This window comes from Cnephaeus nilssonii, assembly GCF_951640355.1.
Source record: "Cnephaeus nilssonii genome assembly, chromosome: 1".
Classification (NCBI taxonomy): Eukaryota; Metazoa; Chordata; class Mammalia; order Chiroptera; family Vespertilionidae; genus Cnephaeus; species Cnephaeus nilssonii.
The window spans coordinates 60287240-60314365 of NC_137072.1; the positions used below are offsets into that span (position 1 = coordinate 60287240).

Below are 27126 nucleotides of genomic sequence, written 5' to 3' on the forward strand. Positions count from 1 at the left end.
CTTCAAAACACTAGCCTACTTCACTTCCTTCTCATCAATATTTTCTTTGCCAGTCACATCAGTGTTAATTACAGTAAATTTAAAATTCAACTACAGTTTTTTTTTCCTCTTTGGCTGCTTAAAAGGATAGGCTGCCATCATGAACATCCCAGTCACTATCCACACCAGGAAGTTGCTGGAAACAAATGGTCATCGACATCCTTCACCCTGGAAGGGAACAGTACTCAAGACAGAAATTCAAGGAAAACTAACCAAAATGTACAAGACCAGCAGATGTCATCTCTATATTTGGATTCAGAACCCATTTTGGTGGTGGTGAGACAACTGGCTTTGGCATGAGTTATGATTCCTTGGATTAGGCAAAGAAAAATGAACCTAAACATAAGATTTGCAAGACATGGTCTGTATGAGAAGACCGGGAGAAAATAGAGCAAGAACACAGAACAGAATAAAGAAAGTCAGGGGGACTGCAAAGGCCAATGTTGGTGCTGGCAAAAGTGAACTGGAGACTGGACAACAGAAGGAGCAAAGATTCTTCAGGGACATTACAGGGTGGAGCAAAAGTAGGTTTACAGTTGTGAGTACTTGAAACACAGTTTATTCTTGTATTATTATTATTAATTTTAATTAACTTATTAATTTACTAGAGGCCCGATGCACGAAATTTGTGCAAGGAAGGGGCTCGGCCCTCGCAGCCCCAGCTGCCTCGGCCGGCCCTCATAGCCCCTCGCAGCCTCAGCCAGACCTTGCAGCCCCGGCTTCATCTGGAAGGACATCCAGAAGGTCGTTTGTCTGTTCAGTCTAATTAGCATATTAGCTCTTTATTATATAGGAGGATTATATTATTTTACTTTTTATTTATTTTTATTATTGAAAAGTAGATGTCCCCCTTTCTTTCCCCAATGACCCCCTTCACACCACTCTCTCTCCCTCCCCAGGCCTTCACCAAACAACTGTAGACCTACTTTTGCCCCACCGTGTTATATAAGACTAGAGGCCCGGTGCACAAAATTTGTGCACGGGGGCGGGTGTCCCTCAGCCCAGCCTCCACCCTCTCCAATCTGGGACCCCTCTCACAATCCAGGACTGCTGGCTCCCAACCGCTCACCTGCCTGCCTGCCTGCCTGATTGCCCCTAACTGCTTCTATCTGCCAGCCTGATCACCCCCTAACCACTCCCCTGCCAGCCTGATCAGTGCCTAACTGCTCCCCTGCCAGCCCGATTGCCCCTAACTACCTTCCCCTGCTGACCTGGTCGCTCCTAACTGTCCTCCCCAGCAGGCCTGATCGCCCCCAACTGCCCTCCCCTAACTGGCCTAGTTGTCCCCAACTGCCATCCCCTGCAGGCCTGGTCATCCCCACTGCCATCCCCTGCAGGCCTGGTCGCCACTAACTGTCCTCCCCTACAGGCCTGATCACCCCCAACTGCCCTCCCCTGCTAGTCCAGTCACCCCTAACTGCCCTCCCTTGCCAGCCTGGTCACCCCTAACTGCCCTCCCCTGCTGGCCTGGTCACCCCAAACTGCCCTCCCATGCAGGCCTGGTCACCGCTAACTGCCCTCCCTGCTGGCCTGGTTGCCCCCAATTGCCCTCCCCTGCAGGCCTGGTCCCCCACAACTGCCCTCCCCTGCAGGCCTTGTCCCCCCAAAACTGCCCTCCCCTGCAGGCCTTGTCCCTCCCAACTGCCCTCCCCTGCAGGCCTTGTCCCTCCCAACTGCCCTCCCCTGCAGGCCTCATCACCCACAACTGCCCTCCCTTGCAGGCATGATCACCCACAACTGCCCTCCCCTGCTGGCCATCTTGTGGTGGCCATCTTGTGTCCACATGGGGGTGGCCATCTTGTGTGTTGGAGTGACGGTCAACTTGCATATTACCTCTTTATTACATAGGATTCTGTCTAATAAAATAGTAATATGCAAATTGACCATCACTCCAAGACAAAAGATGGCCGCCCCCATGTGCACACAAGATGGCCGCCACAAGATGGCTAGCAGGGGAGGGCAGTTGTGGGCAGTTGGGGATGACCAGGCTGGCAGAGGAGGGCAGTTGGGGGGACCAAGCCTGCAGGGGAGGGCAGTTGGGGGGACCAAGCCTGCAGGGGAGGGCAGTTGAGGGGGACCAGGCCTGCAGGGGAGGGCAGTTGCGGGGGACCCAGGCCTGCAGGGGAGGGCAGTTGGGGGTGATCAGGCCAGCAGAGGAGGGCAGTTGGGGGAGACCAGGTCTGAAGAGGAGGGCAGTTGAGGGGGACCAGGCCTGCAGGGGAGGACAGTTGGGGGAGACCAGGTCTGCAGAAGAGGACAGTTTGGGCGATCAGGCCAGCAGGGAGGGCAGTTGCGGGGGCCAGGCCTGCAGGGGAGGGCAGTTGGGGGGGCCAGGCCTGCAGGGGAGGGCAGTTAGGGGTGACCAGGCCAGCAGGGGAGGGCAGTTAGGGGTGACCAGGCCAGCAGGGGAGGGCAGTTAGGGGTGACCAGGCCAGCAGGGGAGGGCAGTTGGGGGTGATCAGGTCTGCAGGGGAGTACAGTTAGGGGCATCCAGACTGGTAGGAGAGGGCAGTTAGGGGTGACCAGGCCGGCAGGGGAGGGAAGTTAGGGGCAATGGGCCGGACAGGGAGCAGTTAGGCGTCAATCAGGCTGGCAGTGGAGTGCTTAGGGGTTGATCAGGCTGGCAGTAGAAGCGGTTAGGGGCAATCAGGCAGAGGCAGGCAAGCGGCTGGGAGCCAGCAGTTCTGGATTGTGAGAGGGATGTCCAGGCGGTCAGACATCCCTCCAGGGGTCCCAGATTGGAGAGGGTGCAGGCTGGGCTGAGGGACCACACACCCCACCCCACCCCCACTCCCATGCATGAATTTCGTGCACTGGGCCTCTAGTAATATTTATAAAAGAAAGAAACTAAGTTTTATGTTGAATTGCACAGGAAAAATATTTTTGGATATTTCAAATAATATTATTCAAGTCAATTTCTTAGGAATATGAGTATTTTGAACACTACTACTTGTGGATAAAAAGTTATTAATCTGCAGAGATTCAGTGTTTTTCATACTTCACTTTATTGGCATCTTAAAGACACAGAATAATTTCATCTTTCCTCAACATTTCTCTGTGAAGCACTGAAGCTGGGTCTAAAATAGGTCTAAAGTCAGAGTTCCCAATCACCCCAGATGGTGCCACTAAACAGAACCTTCTTCAGGCTGCTGACCTGGAAAATATCTAATTATCAGTTTTAGCTGTCCAACCTGCAGCCTCAGGCTCCACCACAACCTTTTCTACCAAAAGCATAGAATTATACTAATTAGAAGGTAAGAACATTTCATATTTAAAGATGGCAAAATATCAGACCAATGGGGAGAATTTCCGACTTGGAATCCTTTATCATCACCAATGCCCCTTCCTTGCTCCTCCAGGACAGGATAAGGATCAATGCAGGGTGGGCAAGAGAGAGGACAGGAGAGAAAGCACTAGAGTAGAAGAGAGGATGGAGGGCAGTTCTCTGGTGCTGGCTGAAGACTGATTTTCCTCGTCCAGGAAGAGAGCAACGAATTAAAGCACTGTTGCAGATACCTAGGCCCGTGGCCGGCAAACTGCGGCTCGCAAGCCTCATGCGGCTCTTTGGCCCCTTGAGTGTGGCTCTTCCACAAAATACCACGGCCTGGGCGAGTCTATTTTGAAGAAGTGGCGTTAGAAGAAGTTTAAAAAATTTGGCTCTCCAAAGAAATTTCAATCGTTGTACTGTTGATATTTGGCTCTGTGGACTAATGAGTTTGCCGACCACTGACCTAGGCCATATTCTCCTACCTTCAACCACGAAAGATACTGGAACCTCCTTCTTTCTGACTTACACACAATAGTGATGCAGGAGACAATATGAGGAAAATTTTAGTGTGGTGCAATGAGCAGATTATAAATGAGAAAGGATAAATACTGGGGTATCTCTTCTATATTTAGTATATATTCAATCATGTAAAAAAAAAAAAAAGAAACCCACTAAGTTCTCAAACACCTAGTATTTTCACTACTTCAGGGGGAAGCAAAGAAACAGAAAGTCTAATTATGCCAAAGTAAGTATGAACTGTCTAGGTATCCTTACATCTCTTTTGGAACAGATATAGATACAAATAATTGTAAATTATAAATTAGAACTCTATGACTAAAATACCAGAAAAAAATATTGGCACTTCAAAGAAGCAAAATGAAGCTAACTTCTTCAAGGTTTAGTCTGCTTATTTTAATAAGATAAACTGGTAGAAACAAAGAGTAGCATTGCTCTTGTGTAATTATTTATTTATTTTTCCATATAATTACTTATTAAAATAAATACTGGTTCACCATCATTCAACCCCCAAAGTAATAGTCAAAAGAAAATTTTACCTCATATTTGGAGCAAAGTACAAAAGTTTGGTCTCCTCCAGAGAAGATCTGCTTAACAATATGATATTTAAAGCGATCTGTCAAAAAAATTTTCAACAGCATATTTTTCAATAATTAAAGTTTTTCCTTGATCCCTTTTCTAATATTCCAAAATATCCTTCACAATCGTTTCCTATCCATTTTAATTATGTCAGAGAAGTGAAAAAACTGTCTCCTGGCTCTCCGCCCAGGACTGTTCCTACTTCAATTAAAAATAAATACATCAAACGGTAGCCTCCACTCTCACCCTATCTCCATCCCCTCCCCAAGTGCCAGCTAATGCTGACCTCGTTTCTATCGTTCATTCTAATTCTGTCATGCCACTGACCTGCAACTTAAAACGGTCAGTACTATGAACAGTAACATCTGCCTAACAAATAATTCAACGTCTGAGTGTGGTGCTCCCTGGCCCCTTCAGGATGAAGCTTGCCATATAAGAACCTGCATGCCCTACTCCCTGCTTTGTATCTCATCACACTGTGTCTGTGGCAATACTCTAATACCATCACGCTGCTTTTATTTCTAATACAGTACCACTCCATGTCCTGACTCCATGCCTTTTCCTTCTACTACCACCAGCACACACTCTGTTTCCATGAATGGTGTCTTCTAGAGCATCATCGGAACAGTGCTCCTGAAACTGTGCCATTCTGGTACACAGCACCCACTCCCTCACAGTCCTCCACCTGGCTAACTCCAAACCATCCTTTAAGACACAGCTCAAACTTGCTCTAACTGGAATACTTGATGCCTTCCTATGTGTTCCCACATTACCATGAAAGTTCCTAAAACCACAGCATTTACCATAATAAGTTGAAATGTACCTACTTATGTTATAAAATCATTTTGGCAAACATCATAACACAAATTTATGATCACATAAGGAAAAGGCACCTAAGTTAGGTTGTAATTAAAGTTCAAAACTTTCGGTTTCAAATCAACCTATAAAACACTTGAGTATTTAAAGTTAGTATATTTTTTAAACATACATTCCTAGCATAATAAGTACAATATCTTGAGAAAAAAGACATTTAAAAATGACAGAGAGGACACCAAGCCATTCTTTCACTTTTTGGAACATCGGGGGAAAAAAAAATCTTGTTTATTTTATATTTTAAGTTCTACATTTTTAGACACTCATATATTCATTCCACAAATATTTACTGAGAAGTTTGTGCCAGGCCCTGTGCTACAGGCTAGGTTTACAAAGAGGACAAGATTCAGTCCCTGTCCTGAAGTTTCCCATAATCCTGAAAGTGTCACTTTACAGTCTTCAAAATTATTAAAATGTGCTTCTTGTAATGACTCTCCAGCTCCATTGCAGCCTCTGGATTTATTCACACTGACTGCCTGCCTTATTTTGGACACTATGCTATTTAACTTTTTTTAAGGAAAGGAGACAATGGCATAAAAAGAAACTGTGTCATTTTATGACCAAAATAATAATAGCAAAGGAAAGTAACACAGTACAAGTATTAAGAGCACAGGCTTTAGAATGAGGCAGAGCTGAATTTAAATCCTGCCCCAGAATCTCTGTGATCTTGGGCAAGTTACTTAACTTCCTTAAGACTCAGTTTCTTCATCGCTGGCATGAGGATAACAACCACTAGTTTTTAAAGTTATCCCAAGTGCTTAGCATAGTAATGAAACTTGGTTAAGCATTTAATAAACATTAACTTTCATAATAATTAAAATGTTTACCAAGGTTCTTGGGGCCAAAAGAACATTTTCTGCTTTATTCTTCAGGGTGTCACCTATATAGTTAGTACTCAAATACTTGTTGATTGATATTAAAAGAAAAAACCTCAGATTCATTCCCTCAAAAGACCTCAAGGAAAAAAATAGAAACATGTTCTCTAAAAAATTGTTTTTATCATTTAAATACCATTAAATTCTAACGAAAATCACTCTTACCAGCTGTGGCTGAAAGCTGACCACTATGGGCAGCCCAGTAACCTTTCACAGGAGATGGGCACTTCACATTACAAGTGTGTCCAGTTCCTAATTGACCTCTTGCTCCACAACCAAATGCATAGATGAGTCCAGAAGAAGGCACGAAGGCAAGGGTGTGCTGTCTGGGGAAATATAATTAAATTAAAAATAATTACTGAATACGATATATACTCAGACTCTGACTTTGAACGTCCACATGTTGAGTACAGCAATTCCTAGGCATGCTCCTAGAAAGCCTCCCCCATATTTCTATGTGACTCTTTTCACAGTGGCTGGCTTCCCATACTCCTATCCTTCTCTGACGCTTTTGGCCATGGGGAAGATGGCAAGACTTGGGAAGAGCTGGATGTCCTGCTGCATTTGGCCTTTAGGATGAGAGGAAAGAAGGCGGGTGGATCAGGCAGAATTTCCTAGAAGTTCTCTGAGGCTCTCTCACTTTCCTTTCTTCATGTCTTCCCCACATCCGGCTACTCTTTGTCCCAAAAGAAGCCTAATGTCCCCAAGTTGCTCTGCTTTTCTAAAACCCGTCCTTACCACACCCTGCTCAGAACCAACTCTCCAAACTTTCACCAGAGGTGTGCAGCAGCTACGACTTCTTAAAATAACAGTGATTAGGTCTAACCACATTCTCCATCACTACAAGACAAGATCCATTTCTGGGTTTAAATAGCTACTAGGGCCCTAGCTGGTTTGGCTCAGTGGATAGAGCGTTGGCCTGCAGACTGAAGGGTCCCAGGTTCGATTCTGGTCAAGGGCACATGCCCACGTTGCAGGCTCGATTCTCAGTAGGGGGCGTAAAGGAGGCAGCGGATCAGTGGCTCTCTCTCATCATTGATGTTTCTATCTCTCTCCCTCTCTCCTTTCCTCTCTGAAATCAATAAAAACATATTTACATAAATAGATAGATACTAGGAAGGTCTTAGGAGCGAGCACTCACCTGCCACAAGCAATCTGAGTTACTTCACTGCCCATCAGCTCTAGAACTCTTCTTGGATTAACCTCATCATTCATGGAATCATGTCCAAGTTGCCCGCAGGAACCAGCACCAAAGGTAAACACACCTCCACTCTAACAAGGAACAAACATCACATGACTGCACTGTACTGCTGAGTTTGAGTACACTCCTCTCAAACCTTCTGCATACAAAATTCATATCACAAATGGTCTGTACAAAACCACTATGCTCACTTTATAGTTGGCCAAGATCACTTCTATGGAATGTTCATTAAATAAAATAATAATAAAGGAACTTAAGACATCTTTATGGAACAAAGACAGCACTGCTCAAGGGAATGTGTACCAACTGTAAATTCTGGAAATCGTTTAAAAGTACAATGATGTGTTAGGAAGCAAAACAAAAAAAAAGAGAAACAAAGAAAAAGATGAAATGAAATGAATGCATGATCCTTCACATATAAAAAAATTAAATGCTCTACAAACTCCTTGGTAAGTAAGATATATTTTTAACAGCTACACTTGAACAAATGCTAAGGTATTTTATTGAAGTGAATCTATAATAGTATTTATCCAACATGAAAATAATTTTCACTCTCTAGATGTGACTGTTTTAGAAGCAAAAGAAATAGGTTGGTAATTTTTAAATGTTAATTACATCGCTCTTTTCTAGATATAGGGTAGAACAAAAGTAGGTTTACAGTTGTGAAAACCCAAAACAGAGTTTACTCTTGTATAATTATTTATTACTGGTGGCCCGGTGCACAGATTCGTGCACATTGAAAGGAAATTAATTAGAAGGTGGCCGGTGGGGCAGGACTGGGCGAGACGGGCCGGACACGCCTTGGAGCCAACCTCCCATGGTCCCGCCCAGGCAGGCTGCACCTGGGCCAGCACCAAGGCTTAAAGGGCGTCTGCGGTCACCACAGCTCGGCAGTAAACCAGATTTGGGGCCAGCAGTGCCCCAGCAACAACATAACCCACGGCCAAAGGTGTAATCGTGTGGCCCCACGAGGAATCGGGCTCCCTCCTCTCTGGTTCTGGGGTGCGTCACCCGAGAACCACTGCTGCCAAGTCACCACAGCTCAGCAGCTCCTGCATTGAGCGTTTGGCCCCCTGGTGGTCAGTGCACATTATACCTACTAGCTAATCGGACAGTTGGACGGTTGCATGATCGCTTAGCCTTTTATATATTTAGATTGTATTATTTGCCATATGAACAACTGTAAACCTACTTTTACCCTACCCTGTATTTAAATGACTTACTTTAAAGGAACACAGAATGTTGCTACATATGCTATATTTTATTTACATAAAACTATTTTTAAGCACCATCACCACTCTCTCTAAACACTATAAAAAATAATTAATCAAAAAAATTTAATCAGCCCTGCTTAGTGGTTAGAGCGTTGGCCTGTGGACTGAAAGGTTTCAGGCTCAGTTTCCAGTCAAGGGCACGTACCTCAGTTGCAGGATTCCCAGACCCAGTAGGAGCTCGTGTGGGGGACAATTAGTTGATGAATCTCTCTCCTGTCAATGTTTCTCTCTCTCATGTCAATGTTTCTCTCTCTCGCTCTCTCTCTCTCTCTCCTCTCTCTCTTCTACCCCTTCCTACTCCCTCCTTTCCACTCTCTCTAGAAATAAATGGAAAAAATATCCTCGGGTAAGGATAAAAAATAATAAAATAATTAATCAATGATAATCATCCATGTCATACCCAGTACCAAATTATTCCAGAATACTCCAGAGTCCCTTACTTTTGTGAGGACCGCTGTGTGTTCTTCTCCACAACTAATATAGACAACTTTTTGCGTTCGTAAAAGTTTCACATGGCAAGGGGACTCTCGATCTAGAGTAAGATAAATATCAGAATGTCACTATCATTTGCCCTTGAGATGAAATATACATACCTATCTTAGCACGAATTTTGGGTCCCCTGGATGGCTGACTCACATATTCATCTTCCTGCCTGCATCTTCATTTGAATGTCCAACAGACATCTCATGTTTAATATATCTAAAACGCAATTCATAGTTTCCCCACACTCCCCAACTCTGCCTGCTCACCTCCTGCCCATACCCCACCACACACAGAGGTTTCCTCTTTTCATAAATGGTAACTTTATCCTTCCAGCTTTTCCTCTCTTTATTTAAAACCACACATCCAACTGGTCCCATCTTCAAAGTCGATACAAAATCTGACTTTACTCCCACTACCTCCATACTGCTCTTCCAGCTTCCCCCTGGAGCCACTATTGCCAGAGTCAAGACAAATCACTCCTCTCCTCAAAACCCTCACTGAGAGAAGCCAAAATCCTGACCCTGCCCTATCAGGCCCTACATGATTGACCCACACTGCCCATCTGACCTCCAGCTCTGCTATTCTTCCCCCAGCTCACTCTACTCGAGCACACCACGTATCTTCCTGCATCATAGCCTTTGCTCATCCTGTTCCCTGTCACAGGAACATTCCTTGCCCAGATATCCATATGTTACTTTTCTTACCTGACTTCCAACAGGGCTCTGCTCAAACATCCTCTTATCAGAGACACCCTCCCTGACCACCAATGTAAAACAGGAAATTTTCCTCTCAAATCCCTGACATGCTATGTACTTACTGGTTTGGGCCTGCCCAGTACATGTAATCTTCACTAAGCCAAGGTCTTATCTGCTTTGTTCATTGCCGCACCCTTAGTACCTAACATGGGTCCAGCACACAGTAGATCCCCGGGAAACATGTGTTAAACAAATACATGTGTTTTTGAGCAAAGAGGTATGTATGAAGAGTTTACCTACCTTCTTCATCACTGAGCCCTAGTTGCCCTGCATTATTCATCCCCCAGCCAAAAACGGCTCCTGAGAGAGACAGGGCAAAGCTGTGGGCCCCTCCGGCAGCCACCTGCGCCAGCGGGATCCCCTCCAGGGACCGCACCCTCTGCGGGCTGGCTTGGGAGGGAAACTCCTTCCCCAGGCCCAGCTGCCCATGGCTGTTCTTTCCCCAGGTGAAGAACTGACCATCTGAAATAAGAACAGGATAACTAGTATTACCAGAAATGATACAAGTTCCATCCACAAACACAATCTCATTAGAATAATACAGTTGCGCAGTAGGATCATTTGTTAGTTGATCCCATACATACATCAAACCTGCCCAAGAGCAAGGGAGCAGAGACACTTCATGCTGTAAGGCGGTCCTAACCAAAACTCCCACTTGTCTTAACAACAGAGAGATAAGCTAAGCCTTACCATTCTTCAAAGGCTATTAACATTTATGCAAATAAAATGTCAAATGTTTAAGACAATTCAATTTTGAATAGGCCAATTACCAGGCTTAAAACCACTAAGCAAGATGAACTATATCTGATCACCCCAAGACCACGAGACCCAGGATTTCAAGAGGTTCGGCATGAACTGAATTACACCACCGAGTGTCAGAACAGGACATGTTACTGTAGACTTCCTTCAAATTTATTCTAACAGAGAATACAGTATTATTTGCTGGCTCGGGTTTCTCTAACTCTTTCTTTTTCATTTATTGGGGTACCCAATAGTGGAACAGAGCTTGATAATGAGGTGAAGCTAAGAAAAACCCATCTTCTGTAGGCTCCTGTGCTCAGGAACTCTTGGGTACAGTCCTGTCTGCTGCTCCTCTTCCCCCGGAGAGAACAGGAGCAGCTATGATGACCACCTTTTTCATCATTCACACCTGGGAAAAGTAAGGGTGCCTGAGAACGGCCACTGTCCCACAGGAACGCACAGACACTAACCAGTTAATTAAAGGGTTCCAGTTAGACAACATCACACAAAAATGCAAAGAGAATGGGTCGCAAACGTAACTTAATATGAGCATATATTTCAATGTTACGTTACCAGCTGCAAGAGCCAAGCAATGCCAGTTGCCACAGGAAACTTGTAAGATTGTCTGCTGGTTCAGCTTTTGTATTAACCTAAAACAGAAAAGACTTTATTCTTAAGAAGGACATCCACAAGCAATACTCCCACCTAAATAAAACAGCTGTAACAAATAACATCATCTTTCCTAAAAGACTTTTAAAAATCAAATATCTGATCTTGCATGATATAATTCTATTAGGTCTTTCACTTCTCTCCTGCCTCAAAACACACAAAAAAACACCTTCTGCACATAAACCCATTACCACGCCCTCTGTTAACTCCCACCTGTCATCTCCAATTCAGGGACAAAAGGAGTCAAGCTACAGAGCGAATTCCCTAAGAACACAGTTAGTGTCTGAATGACTTTCAAAATGAGGGCAATGCCACGATCCAGCAATTCCACTTCTGAGTATATGGCCAAAAGAATCGAAAGCAGGGTCCCAAAGAGATATTTGTACACCCACGCTCATAGTAGCATTTTTTTACAATGGCCAAAAAAGGTAGAAGCAACTCAAGTGTCCATAAACAGATGAATGAATAAACCAAATATGGCATATAAATGGAATATCAATCAGCCTTAAAAAGAAAAAAAATTCTGGCACATGCTACAACATGGATGAAACTTGAAGACATTATGCTAACTTATATAATAAGCCAGTCACAAAAAGACAAATACTGTATGATTCCACTTATGAGGTACCTTGTGTAGCCAAATTCATAGAAACAAAGTAAAATGGTGGTTGCCAGGGGCTCAGGGGAGGAGAAATGAGGAATTGTTGTTTAATGGGTTTAGAGCTTAATTTTTGCAAGATAAAGTTCTGGAGATTGGCCACATGTGAATATACTTAACACTACTGAACTACAGTACATTAAAAATGGTAAAGATGGTAAATTTTATGTTGTGTGTTTTTTACCACAATTAAAAGAAAAATAATAATAAGGACAATGCCTCCAAAACCCTGATTTTATATGATTACTTTTCAAATCGCATTCCTCTGCTTGCTTGTGTAAAGACAGCTAAGAACAGTACCTGTTTCACAGGGGTAAGAATTAAATGGGAGAAAAAAAACATGTAAGGTACCTTGCACTGCCAAGAGAGTTGGGAAGCCTGGGAATATCTCCTGCTCTCTATTTTAATGTTCACAAGTTGCCACACTCCTCTTCATTAAGTGATGCCATAGAAATAAAAGAGTCAGATGGACATGCCCTTGGGAGTGGGGTATTTTAGGAAATAGATAGGGGCGGATATTAGTTGGGTAGCTATCAATTTTGTTAATGTTTTATTTTTTTCAGATATAAAAAAGTTAAGAGTTCGCATATGCATTTAGTAGCAAATAGTACCCAACTATTTTTTATTGAGATAATTGTAGATTCACATGCAGTGATAAGAAATAATAGAGAGATCCCTTATATACTTGTCTAGCTTTCCCCAATGGTGACATTTTACAAAACTGTCATATCAGAATACTGGCATTAATACAATCTACCAATCTTATTCAAATTTCCCCAGTTTTACTTGTACTCATTTCTGAGTGTGTATTAATTTTATCACCTGTGTATGTTCATGTATCCACCACCATAGTCAAGATACTGAACAGTCCCAACACCACAAGGATTCTCTGGTGATGTACTTTTATAACTATTCCTTCCCTCCCCCATTCCTAGATCCTGGCAATCACTAATCTATCCTCCATCTCTAAAATTTAGTCATTCCAAGAATATTACATAAATAGAATCATACACCAGGTAACCCTCTGGGATTGGTTTTTCTTCCACTCAGAATAATTCCCTGGACACTCATCTAAGTTGCTGCATGTGTCAATAGTTGTTATAACTCCACTATTTTTTTTTAAACTGGAACATTAGTTACTGACTAGGAGACCAATGTTTCAGAAATTTATACAGCAATAGCCCCTTTTCTGACCAGTTTCCACTCAAATTCTCCACAATTCTTCCTTTATGGATCAACATTTCCCTTGTCACAACCACAGTTACAGAAGGGAAGCAGGTCAAAGGGACAAAAATAAATAGGGAAATTATATCCTTGAGTTGGAGAGCAGAGGATATATATAAAGAAAGAGAGAGATAGAAACGTCAATGATAAGAAAGAATATTGATTGGCTGTCTTCTGCACACCACCCACAGGAAATCGAGCCCCAACCTGGGCATGTGTCCTGACTGGGAATTGAACCATGACCTCCTCGTTCACAGGTCAACATTCAACCACTGAGCAATGCTGGCCAGGCTATTGTGTTTTACCTACTCATCTCATCTATCCTTCTAATAAATCTGTAAAGGTTCACAATACATAACTACATTTTTAAGTCAGGAAATTGAAGCTTAGAGAAGTTGATTTGCCAAGGTCATTCCCCTAATAAATAATAGAGCCAGTATTAGTATCTGAGGCTATTTAACTTCAAAGCTATGTTACTTTCCACAATACTAAGTTATTAATTAATAAATGTATTTTAATTAAGTTATAAAATTATACATAAACCAAAGTCTCAAAAGTCATTCATAATTTAGACACAACTAATGAAAATTAAATTGTTACTATAACATAGATTACTTCATTTTCAGAAATGAAATGCCACTAAAAATGAAATGCCACTTTGATTCTTTATCATCAACAAATGAAATACTTTTGTTATTAATGTTATCTTTTCCACAATTTCATTAAAATATAGCACCCTTTTTTTTCTTATATCACTCTCCCTCTTCCTCCAAAATTAAATTAATTTTTGGAAGTAATGAATCTGAGACATTACCTATTCTAAATCAGGAAGTGAATCAAATCACTCTTACCTCCATGTTCCTCTTTTCCTTAAAACAGCTTTTGATTAAAAAGACAAAAATCTAAAAGGGGCAAAAAGAAAGAAGAAGAATATATTGTCCTTTAAAGGGGGCAATAATTGGGCAAGGTCCGAAGAGAGGCCATTTATTAAAGAGATTTGTGCTGAGCAATGTATGTGCTGGGCACCCTTAATAAAGGTGGTGCTAAAGTGAATACTCCAGGTCTCCTGCCATCAAGAGCTCCCAGCTTTGTACTAGAAATAATCATTAAATAAATAATTACAAAGAACATGACAAGTACTACAAAAGGGGTATGTATATATTTGTAGTATAAAGGAACCGGAATTAAATGGTGGACATAAACTGGTGGCCTCTTTGATCATTAAGAACTCTCAACAGCCCGGCCAGTGTGGCTCAGTGGTTGAGCTTCAACCCATGTACCAACAGGTCGCTAGTTTAATCCCCAGTGAGGGCACATGCCCAGGTTGCAGGCTCAATCCCTAGCAGGAGGCAGCCGATGATTGTTCATGCATTGATGTTTCTAACTCTTTCTCCCTCTCCTTTTCTCTCTCTCTCTCTCTCTAAAATGAATAAAAACATATTTAAAAAAAACAAAAACAAACCAGCACATCACCCACAAAAAGTCCACTTGAAAGTAACTTCAATATTTTGTATTATTTTTTAGTGGTGAAACATCTGTTATATATTTAGCTAAATCATCTAAGATTTAGAAGTAAATATTTAAGAGACTCAAAACCACTGTATTAATTGTGTTAAACAGCTTATGCATATTTAGTATTTTAGCTGTTCTTAATGCTTGGGTAATTTGGCCTATTATTAGAGTAACAGGTCAGCCTTGTGACTCTAGTTTAAAGTGCTTGAGTATTTGATTTGCAATATTATGTGAAAGGTTATATGAAAAGATGCTTTTTTAAATTCAAAAATGTATCGAGTTCCAAGCACTGTTAGCAATTAGGCTACTAGAATAAATAGAGCACATTCCCAAATTACTCACATTTTTTAACTTGAGATACACACTTCCGTAAATAATTACAATTTTTATGGCAAGTTCTATAACAATATAAGGCACAGCAGTGGCACAAAGGAGAAGCAATTAAATGAAGCAAGCAGAAACTAAAACAAGATGTCTAACAAAGCAACTCCGGAAATAATATTTACAACAATTGATATTTGAAAACTCAGATTCCTTTCTATGACATTCTTACCTGGGCACTGCCACTGAATCCTCAGTAGTCATGAGTCCCAGTTGACCATCACTCCCTGCACCCCAAGAAAACAGCTGGCCCCGGTCACTGAGGGCCAGACTGTGGGACTCGCCACACGCCACATGGACAATATGCTGATCTGCTAACGCTCCAATTTGCTCTGAAAGAGACCAAACCAAAGGAGGAAAATGTACAGCCCAGAAACAGGAATTAGGTTTAAAAAAATAGAAATAGAGGCATGGATACATGGAACAGACTGATGGCTGTCAGAGGGGAGGGGGGATTGGATGAAAGGTGAAGGGATTAGCAAAAAACATTAGCTATATAATAAAGAGCTAATATGTAAATGGCATCATGCTGTCACTCCATAAGGGCTCAGATACTCAACACTGGGGAGAGAGGAATGGAGACCAGCTAGGCACAAATGAGCTCACAAGAGAGGAGTGGGGATCAGCCAGGCTGCAGCCTGGGAGAGGGACAAGCCGCCCGCCCTTCGGTCCCAGGCACCAGCATCTGCGGCTGTGGCCTGGGCGAAGCGGCCCGTCCACGGTCCCCTGCAGCCAGCCAGAGGGAGGAAAGCCCGGGTCCCGGGTGCCTGCAACTGGCCTGAGGAGGGAATCCTGGGTCCTGGGTACAGGGCAAGGCAGGCAGAGGCAGTTAGGGACGATCAGGCCAGCAAGGGAACAGTTAGAGGCGATCAGGCCGGTAGGGGAGCAGTTAGGGGTGATCAGGCAGGCAGGCAGAGGTGGTTAGGGGCCATCAGGCAGGCAGGCAGAGGTGGTTAGGGGCCATCAGGCAGGCAGGCAGAGGTGGTTAGGGGCCATCAGGCAGGCAGGCAGAGGGGTTAGGGGTGATCAGGCAGGCAGGCAGGCAGGCGAGCAGTTAGAAGCCAGCAGTCCCGGATTGTGAGAGGCAGTCGGACATCCCCCGAGGGGTCCCGGATTAGAGAGGGTGCAGGTCAGGCTGAGGGACTCCCCCGCTCCCCATGCAAGAATTTCATGCACCAGACCTCTAGTATATAATAGACACAGACAACAGTGTGGTGACAGCCACAGGGAAAGGAGGGTGGGGGCTAGGTGGAAGTGGACAAAGAAGGGGAAAATGGGACAGAAAGAGACCTTGCTTGGGGCAGTGGGCGCACCATGCAGTGTCCAGATGGTGTTGTATTGAGTTGTACACTTGAAATCTGTATAGTTTGCAAACCAATGTCACCTCAATAAATTCAATTTTTAAAAAAAGAATTTTACATAGGCGAGGTAAAGAACATTTCCAAGATAGCTATGTAGCAGACCTATGAGGCAAAGTTGGAGAATGTCTCGAAAGGTGAAAAAGGAAATACAATCTTATGAGTTTTATATTAAGTTTTACAATTCTGTCAGACAATAGAGAGGTTACTATGCCAAATGGGGGGAGGGAGGGAATAATTAATTCCAGAAAACACTAAATGTTTTACAGGAAGTAAAAACAATCATGGAGAAATCAGAAACACCAATCAGAAAGGACACATGCACCCCTATGTTCATAGCAGTACAATTTACAATAGTTAAGATTTGGAAACAGCCTAAGTGTCCATCAGCAGATGAGTGGATTAAAAAACTGTGGTACATCTACACAATGGAATACTATGCTGCTGTAAAAAAGGAACGTTTACCAATCGCAACAGCATGGATGGACCTGGAGAGCATTATGCTAAGCAAAATAAGCTAGTTGGAGAAAGATAAGTATCAGATGATTTCACTCATTTGTGGAATATAAGGAACAACATAAACTGGTGAACAAAAATAGATCCAGAGACAGAGAAACACCGAACTGACCGTCAAACCTCAGAGGGAAGGCAGGGGAGGGTGGGTAAGAAATCAATCAAAGGACTTGTATGCATGCATATTAACATAACCAATGGAAAAAGAAAAGAAAAAAACATAACCAATGGACACAGACACTGGGGCTGTGGAGGCTTGTCCTGGGGGGTGGGAGTGGCTGGAGAGAGGTCGATGGGGGGAAAAGGAGACATATGTAATACTTTAAACAATAAAAAAAAAAAGCAGCAATCATGGTACATGAAGGCATAACCAAATAAATATAATTTACATTATATAATGTAAAAACTTAATTGATTTTAAAAACTCAACTATTTGAGAACAAATAAGCATCTAAGGGTGAGGGAAGAGGAAAGGGTGGGTTGAAAATATAAGAGAATGCTAATCTTCCCCAGGAGAAAGACTCCAGATTATGTCCAATATTGAAAAAAAAATTTAAAAATTACATTATAAGTATGTTATTTAGAAATATAAAGTTAAATGTCAAAGTAATAGCTTCTGTGAGTGAGACTAAAGGGTGAGGATAATGAAATAGGGAGCTGCTATTTGACGTAGGCACAGTTTTGTATAAATATATTACTTGAAAAACACACCTTTAAAAAAATATGCTCATTTCAGAAAAATATCCTGAAAAATGCTGTAACTCCTGTTGTTCCCATTGCCCATCCTCTTTCACCTCTTTTTGGTATTAGAATCTTCCTCTCATCTCAGCCTTGCCCTAGGCACTAAGAACAGTCCTGCCTTTACCTTGGAAAAATATAAGATACGCCTACTGAAGTAGCTCAGGTGATTCTAACTCTATTCCTCTAACCATATTTCCACCTCCTACCACGGTTCCAGGACTTGGGTAGTTTTTATGACCTCCCAGGCCTGGGTGATACCTCAGCCATGACTGAGGACTGCCCTACAACCTGACCTCCTATGCCAACCATGAGCCTTTCCTGCCTGGACATTAGCAAACAGATAACATGACAATACTAAGTTTCTTTCTCCTCTGGCTGACAGGACACTCTATCTGATCTACCATCTATTTCTTTGTCTCAAAATCCATCAATAGTATCCCTCTTGATCTTGTTTACCATTCTTAAGCTAAGCAACCTCAAAAGGGCATGTCTAAATTCCAAGTACCATTTCCTCCCAGTATGGGCAAGCCCTAGGCAAACCAATACTGTCCCATCATCACTATCAGCCACCAGAAGAGACATCAAACCACCATCACAACAAAACCTGCAGCCCCAAGGCAGAGAAACTGTTCAGTAGTGCAAAGCTTTGTGGAGAATTTTAAACCACTGGTTGTACTAAGTTCGACTTATTTTTCCTAGCCAAAAACCAGAGCTGGGGATCTGTTACAGTGAAATTATAATCAGACTGGGGATCTGTTACAGTGAAATTATAATCCCTCTTCTGGAATCTACTCCGTAGGCCAGGCCAATGTGCCACTGAATGCTTCATTCAACCTCTCACTGATTACACCTCTGCCCCAGTTAGGAACATTCAGGCTGCGATGCACATTTTCACATGCAGCGTCTTCTGATTCATTATGTCAAAACTATAGACTATATTTTGCAGATCATGACAGAACTTCAACCCACACATTAAACACACAAGAAATATCTGGCAATTTTTGAGGATAAAAGCAGATTTTCTCTCTGGTCCTCTCAAAGCAACATTTTAGTCTTCGGAAGTCTTTAGCAATGTTATCGACTCTGACTGAGCCATGATAACAGAGCAGAAGAGTGGCAAATGTGGAATACTGCTTAGAGCAAATCAGCAGTTCAATCAGACTTGTATTATTAGGATTATTTCTACTTGGCTTTTGAACCATAATTTTTTAATGTATTTTCAAATTAATAGTAAACGAAAGTGTGTTAATAGAGAAGGACAATATGGGCTAGAGGGTAGATGGATGATGCCAATATTTACTTAATCTTTGCAACAACCCTGTGAGGCAAGGGTTCTATAAGCCCCAGCTCAGAAAAAGTATGTAATTTGGCAAGGTTCACAACTAATGTGCTAGGAATGGATCCAGGTCTCTCTGACTTCAAAGCCCATTTGCCCACTAGGCTATATCATCTTCCCTCCTGAAAATGGACTAAGCAGATTTTAAATTGATGAAAGTAAATATGAATTGAATAGTCAAATTATGGATAATGGGAAATTGACTCTTTCCCCCATCGACTATTCAGATGAGAATATATAGCCAATAGTTTGCAAATATCAATATGAGCAGTTGGGTGGAAAGTATACAGGATATACAAAATCAGTGATCAATATTTAGTACTAAATTTTTTAACTAATAAAACTGTAACAGCCCGGCTGGTGTGGCTCAGCCGTTGAGTGTTAACCCATGAACCAGGATGTCACAGTTCGATTCACAGTCAGGGCACATGCCAGGGGCTGTGGGCTCGATCCTCAGGAGGGGGCATGCAGGAGACAGCAGACAAATAATTCCATCTCATCATTGATGTTTCTATCTCTCCCTTTCCCTCTCTCTGAAATCAATAAAAACATATTTTTAATAAAAAACATAAAATAAATTGAATTTTAGCAGTTGGTATGACAAAAGGGATTACTTTCATCACTTAGATGTCTCCTTTTTGAATTTCCCCAAATTGTCTACTCTAAAGATTACACTTTTCTTTAATAGTAGAAAACAGAAGACAGAGGCATACTGTGGGAAATCCAGCACTTTCCGCTGCTATTCTGTGGATTCTAAATCCTCGCATTCACCCAACCCTGCTTTCTGTTGCCCACTGAACTCTCCCTCTAGTGCACTTCTTGCCTCCTGCTATTACACTCTGCTCTCCCTTGGCAATTTTCCTCCAAAGTACCTATCAACCCAGACTGAGAAATACAGCTTTGGGGTGATGAAAATAAACTATCTCAGCAAACCACTCAAACAGATTACAATCCAAGTTCCCTTGCAGATCCCAACAAAGAATTTCTGAGTGTCTGCTTTCCTCCTGGAGTCCCCTGGTCTCCCACAACACAACTAGGCTCTCTCCCCCTCATTTTCTTTGCTTCTCTTTCGGAAAGGTCCTGTTCTTAAGAATTTTTCAACTACTTTCTCATTTTTGTCTACACGTTTTGGAGGATCTGGGCTATGGTTGGTGGGGTCTCAACTCTGTAACAACTCACACTTTAAAGTGACCCCTTCCCCCACCCCAATTAAAGAGTTCTCTCTGTAAGAGGAATCCAACCTTGCTCCTGAGCCAAGGAACTCAAGCCAGAGTCAGCTTTCTAAAAACATTTTATTTATCATACAGTCAATTGACTCTTTTTAGTGTACAACTCTATGAATGTAAGCACAAGTAACCATTGCCACCATCAGACACAGAACAGTGCCATCTCCCTAAAAAGTTTCATCCCTAACTCCTGGTGACCACTAATTTGTTTTCTACCACGATAATTTTGTGCTTTCAATACTGTTACATAAATGGAATCTAACCTTTTGAGACTAGATTCTTTCACTTAATATAATACCTCTCAGATTCATCCAACTTGTTGCATGTACCAATAACTTATTCCTTTGTATTCCATAGTATTATGGATGTACCACAAAGTATTGCTTCTAGCAATTATAGGGATTCAATAAACATTTGTGTATAGATTATTGTGTGAGAATAAGTTTTCATTTCTCTGGAGTAAATACCCAGGTGTGGGTATTTTAACTTTGCTATATTATTATTTTTGAAGTCAGTTTCTTATACACAACATATGTCTGGGTTATTTTTTAAAATCTAATATAATAATCTCTGTATTTTGATTGATTGTTTAGACTATATTTAATGTAATTATTGATGTGTTTGCATTTTTACTTATCTTTTTACTAGTGGCCCGGTGCAGAAATTCGTGCATGGGGGTAGGGGGTCCCTCAGCCCAGCCTGCACCCTCTCCAATCTGGGACCCCTCGAAGGATGTCCTACTGCCGGTTTACAGGGATCGGGCCTAAACCGGCAGTCGGACATCCCTCTCGCAATCCGGGACTACTGGCTCCAGCTGCTCACCTGCCTGCCTGATTGTCCCTAACCACTCTACCTGCCGGCCTGCTCACCCCAACTGCCCCCCGCCGCCGGCCTGCTCGCCCCCAAATGCTCCCCATGCCAGCCTGATCACCCCCAACTGCCTCCCGTACCAGAGTTCTCGCCCCCAACTGCCCCCCCCTCCCTGCTGGCTTGCTTGCCCCCAAATGCCCCCGTACCAGAGTTCTCGCCCCCAACTGCCCCCCTGCTGGCCTGCTGACCCCAAACTGCCCCCCCCCGCTGTCTTGATCACCCCCAACTGACCCCCACTGACGGCCTGCTTGCCCCCAACTGGTCTCCCTGCTGGTCTGCTCACCCCCAACTGCTCCCCCCGCTGGCCTGATCACCACCAATGCCCCCCCCCACACCGGCCTGACCACCTACAACTGCCCTCCCCTCTTGGCCTCTAACCACCTCTACCTCGGCCCCGCCACCATGGCTTTGTCCAGAAGAACATCCGGAAGGTCTCCTGGAAGGTCTACCAGTCTAATTAGCATATTACCCTTTTATTAGTATAGATAGAGACCTGGTGCATGGGTGGGGGCCAGCTGGTTTGCCATGAAGGTTGTCCCGGATCAGGGTGGGGGTTCCCTTGGGGCATGGGGCAGCCTGGGTGAGGGACTGATGGCTGTTTGCAGGCTGGCCATGACCCCCAGCGGGGACTCTTACTCCATGGGGCATGGCCAGCCTGGGTAAGGAGCTGAGGGCAGTTTTCAGGCTGGCCACACCACCTTCAGGGTGGGGGATCCCTGCTGGGGTGCCTGGCCAGCCTGGGTGAGGGGCTCATGGCTGTTTGCTGGCTGGCCAAGCCCCCCAGCAGGGACCCTCACCCCATGGGGGTGTGGCCAGCCTGAGTAAGGGACTGAGGGTCGTTTTCAGGCTGGCCACAGCCCCTCAGTGACCCAGGCTCTCAGCCCCTCCTTGAGCGGTGGCCAGGGCGGGTGGGAAGCTTGGCTTCCTCTGTCGCTGGGGGCAACCCAAGCCTCCTGCTCGCTACAGCTCCATGGCCGCCACCATCTTTGTTGGGTTAATTTGCATACTCACTTCTGATTGGCTGGTGGGTGTAGCAGAGAGATGGTCAATTAGCATGTTTCTCTTTTATTAGTGTAGATTATGTTATCTGTTCCATTGTTCTTTTCCTCATTCCTACCTTCTTCTGCAATATCTAAACATTTTCTAGTATTTCAGTTTAATTTATTGTTATTTTACTATATCTCTTTATATACTTACTAGAGGCCCGGTGCACAAAATTTGTGCACTGTGGGGGGGGGGTGTCCCTCAGCCCAGCCTGCACCCTCTCCAATCTGGGACTTGTCGAGGGACGTCCCTCTCACAATCCAGGACTGCTGGCTCCCAACTGCTCGCCTGCCTGCCTTCCTGATTGCCCCTACCCGCTTCTGCCTGCCAGCCTGATCACCCCTAACCACTCCACTACCAGCCTGATTGATGCCTAACTGCTCCCCTGCCAGCCTGATTGCCCCTAACTGCCCTCCCCTGCCAGACTGGTCATCCCTAACTGCCCTCCCCTGAAGGCCTGGTCACCCCTAACTGCCCTCCGCTGCAGGCATGGTCACCCCTAACTGCCCTCCCCTGCAGGCCTGGTCCCCCCCAACTGCCCTCCCCTACAGGCCTGGGTCCCCTCCAACTCCCTTTCCTACAGGCCCAGTCACCCCCAACTTCCCTCCTCTGCCAGCCTGGTCCCTTCCAACTGCCCTCCCCTGCAGGCTTGATTGCCCCCAACTGCCATCCCTTGCAGGCCTGATCCCCCCCAACTACTCTCCCCTCCTGGCCTGATCGCCACAACTGTCCTCCCTTCCAGGCCTGGTCCCTCCCAACTGCCCTCCCCTGCTGGCCATCTTGTGGTAGCCATCTTGTGTCCACATGGGGGCAGGATCTTTGACCACATGGGGGCAGCCATCTTGTGTGTTGGAGTGATGGTCAATTTGCATATTACTCTTTTATTAGATAGGAAGTGATTGCTCTAGGGATTACAATCTAAATATTTATATTTTCAGAGTCTACTTAGAATCAATACTTTACCACTTCAAGTAGAATATAGAAACCTTACCACCATATAGATCTCTTTACCCTTCCCCCTTTAAGTTATAGTAATCTTAAATATTACATCTGCATACACTGCAAACTCCATCACAATGATATAATTTTTGCTTTCAACCATCAGAGATGTATTTTAAAGAACTCAAGAAGAGAATAGTCTATTATATTTACCCAGACATCTACTATTTCCACTGCTCTTCCTTCATTCCTGATGTTCCAATATAGTCCTTCTGGTATCATTCTCCTTCTGTCCAAAGAACTTCCTTTAGCTATTGTTTAGAATAAATTTGCTGGCTGTGAATTTTCTAGCTTTTTCTTCACCTGAGAATGTCTTTGTTTCACACTCATTCATGAAAGCTAATTTTTGTTTGATACAGAATTCTGGGTTGACTTCTTTTCTTTTAGCAATTTAAAAATGCTGTACCACGGCCCTAGCTTGTTTGGCTCAGTGGACAGAGCATCAGCCCTTGGACTGAAGGGTCCTGGGTTCAATTCTGGTCAAGGGCATGTACCTTGGTAGCACATTTCCCCATCCCTGGTCAGGGTTCGTGCAGGAGGCAACCAATCAATGTCTCTCTCTCTCACATCAATGTTTCTCTCTGTCTCTCCCTCTCCCTTCCACTTTCTCTAAAAATCAATGGAAAAATACCCTGGGGTGAGGATTAACGAATGAATGAATGAATGAATGAATGAATGAATAAATAAATAAATAAATAAATAAATAAATAAATACTGTACCACTTATGCCCTCCATAGTTTCTGGGATGGAATTCACAGTCATTTCAATAATCATCCCCTTGTAGGTAATATGTTATTTTTTTTTCTAGCTGCTTTCAAATATTTTCTTTGTCTTTAATTTTCAAGTTTGACTTTGACCTGTCTGGGTGTGGATTTCTATGACCTTATCTTGCTTGAGTTTACTAGACTTCTTGAATCTATAGGTTTATGTCTTCTGCCAAATTTGAAAATGTTTCAGTCATTATTATTTTCAGCACCACATTCTTTCTCCTCTTCTGCTGGGACTCCAATGATATGAATATTCTTGTCCACAGATTCCTAAAATCCTGTTTAGGATCTTTTATTCTTAAAGGCATAAATCTAAATTTACCATGTATGCTTTTAGATGCAAGAAACCAAATATACTGAATTAGAACATATGGAGGCCTGTCACAGGCAATGGGAGGGAAGAAGTATTTGTGTGTTTTTGAGTCATTAGCATGCCACTAGTCAGAATAAAACCAGCTGCAGTGACTCAGTTATTTTCAGGAACTCAGATTTGCCAACCATGCATAATCTGATGCCTTAAAAGGATTTTAAAAGAGATAGACTGTAAATTAGAAAACTACCTGACACCTCTGGTAGAGGGAGTCCTAAAAGCAGAAGGGACCTCTGTGATGGGGATACAGTGGTATATATAACTTTATATAGCAAATGCCTGAGTCCTCCAGTTGATAATTCAAAACCCTTCCAAGAAGACTGAAATCTTAATGGTCAGGCACAAAACACTAACTGTCCCTCAAAGGTCAGCTCAGATGTTACCATAGCTGCTTCATCCTTCACGGAGCTTCCCTTTCCTGTACAGTGACAGCACCAGAGTAGCTGCATGGGTACCTACAAGAACTAGAGTGTAAACTACAGGAACACTGCCTCACATTAAAGAAATGCTAGGAAACACCTGTTGACCATATAAAGTCTTTAATACCAAAATGCAAACTGCATTAAGATGTCTCAAATGACTGCTAAGGAAGTCACGGACATTAAAATACTATGATTCCTAGTAAAAGGAGAAAACAAACTGGTTATTTCAAAATCAATGGGGAGTTCATGGACATTTCAAAGCATCACCATCCTTTACAGTGGGAATGGAGTAACTAAAACATTTTCAAAAAACACATGAATCAAAAGTGACAGAACCAAGACAGGTCCATTTAGAAAATCAATTAATCTGTGTTAGATCCACTAATATAAATAGGACATTGTTAAGAAATCCCGGTTTCCCCCACTTCTATGGGTCTCCTTTATTACAAGAGGCTTCCTCACGTACACATGCTGCAGCCCCTCTCCCATCTCTGGAGAATGGGAGGTGGGAGCTGAAAATTCTAATCTTTTAATCATTGCTTGGTCTTTCTGGTGACCAGCCCCCATCTAGGAGCCCACCCAACCATCTCATTAGAACAAAAGATGCTCTTATCACTTAGGAATTTACAAGTTTTTTAGAAAGTTGTGCCAGGAATGGGGTAAAAAAACAAATATTAGAACAAGAGATAGCTTATAAAGTGCTCTTATCACTTAAGAAATTATGAGGGTTTTTATGGAGCTCTGTGCCAGGAACTAGGAGCAGAGACCAATTTATATATGTTTATCTCATAAACATTTGTTCTCATCCAGAATAAAAACCAAACCCTCCCAATTTTTACCACATACTACAGTTAACCAACAGCACTATTCTGCTTCCTTAGAGCTCAGATATTTTTAACTTTGGCCTCCTTGGAAGGCAGCCAAAACCCATGGACTGACCCAAAAGATAATAAAAAGTTCTCTATACTAAATCACAAAATATACACTGGAAGCTGATGTGTAATCACAACAAAATACTTGCTAGTCCACTTCTTGTCAAAGAGGCTGTGTAAAAAGTCCCTACTTTTGATTAACCATTTAAACTGTGGTAAATGGAAAAATTGTTTTTGATTAAATCAAAGGATAGAGAGAACACATTTACTAGCTTTTAGGTAAAAATGAAGAAAGGACCAAAAAATTAAAATTATGATACAAATCCTACCTTTACTTCCTAACAAATAACTAGTAGACACCTAATGTTAGTATACTACCCATCAGTACAAACTTTAAGGCAGACATTTCGACAATATTCCATAAGCTTTAGTTTTGCATGGTCTTTGATACAACAGTTGAATTTCAACAAATGTATCATAAAGAAATACTGTACATTGCACTGCTATTAACAGAAAAAATTAAAAGTGAATTGAGATTATACACTACAAATTGAAATATGCAGTCTTTTAAAAAGCTAATATAGATCAGTATGAACATGATCATCATAGAAAATATTCATGAGATATTGAGAGGAAATGAATGTTACAAAGAAGTATTATAATATTATCTCATTTTTAAAATTAAAATGCAACCAAGGTATGTAACCTTGACGGGAATTGAGCCTGGGACCCGTCAGTCCCCAAGTTGACTCTCCATCCACTGAACCAAACCAGCTAGGATGAAAATACCTCATTATCATATGTCTGACTCACCTGGGCAGCCATGCAATCTTGACCAGAAATAAATTCTGCATAAGAGCCTAAGAAAAGTCAAAGTGCCCTAGTATTTTATATAAATATGCAAATTACACAGAGCAAAATTCAGAGTCAAGAATGCATTAAGGAGAACAAGAGTAAAAGTGAAAGAAACCCAAAGCATGGCTTCTTCTTGACTAGTGGGACTGGCCTTGCCATGGCCAGTCCAAAACAAAGGACAGAGAGTAGCCACTTAAACTAAAACAGTAAAGGATTCATTATCTTGAAGTTTTTGGCTCCCTCCAGTCTTTCCTATCACAGAGCTTTGTTTCACTGGTTGGTTTCAGCCCCAGGCACTAAAGCCTGAAGCTCTCCTGGCTGGACACTCATGACCAATTCTAAATTCTCCAGACAGCTCCCTTTGGCTCAACACTGCCAAACCGAATGGTTCATTTAAACTGAACAAACTTGAAACAGTGGGCTGACCCAAAAATACCTAAATCAAGGCAGTTAAATGGTAATCCATAAAGTGACTTAGCTAAGGGATGTCAGTGAGATTTACTTTTTTTCTTAAGTTCATAAAATGATAAGGAAAAGAAATTCTGTAGGCCTAGTGACCCTGCCCAACCATGGGTGAAATGTACTAGCACCCTCCCCCCATTCAACCTATATCTGCACAGGTGAGAGAGAGAGAGAGAGAAGGAGGGGGCAGAGAGAGAAAGAGAAATATCACTCATTGCTCTCTGGGCACTGGTCCACCCCTT

At 42.9% G+C, this 27126-nt stretch overlaps 1 protein-coding gene across 4 annotated transcripts in view; it reads right to left on the reverse strand.

The window, feature by feature from the left end:
* HERC3 (HECT and RLD domain containing E3 ubiquitin protein ligase 3) overlaps window positions 1–27126 on the reverse strand; it is a 91411-nt gene that overhangs the window by 43475 nt on the left and 20810 nt on the right. For all 4 annotated transcript variants that reach the window (XR_013813621.1, XR_013813622.1, XM_079773475.1 and 1 more), the window contains exons 4-10: window positions 15221–15380; window positions 11178–11254; window positions 10104–10325; window positions 9066–9157; window positions 7292–7422; window positions 6316–6476; window positions 4363–4439 (exon numbers count right to left, since the gene is read on the reverse strand). Coding sequence is in view for 2 of the 4 variants with exons in the window: in XM_079773475.1 (XP_079629601.1) it covers window positions 4363–4439; window positions 6316–6476; window positions 7292–7422; window positions 9066–9157; window positions 10104–10325; window positions 11178–11254; window positions 15221–15380 (920 nt within the window). In the remaining 2 variants the exon portion in view is untranslated. The remainder of the gene's footprint in view (window positions 1–4362; window positions 4440–6315; window positions 6477–7291; window positions 7423–9065; window positions 9158–10103; window positions 10326–11177; window positions 11255–15220; window positions 15381–27126) is intronic.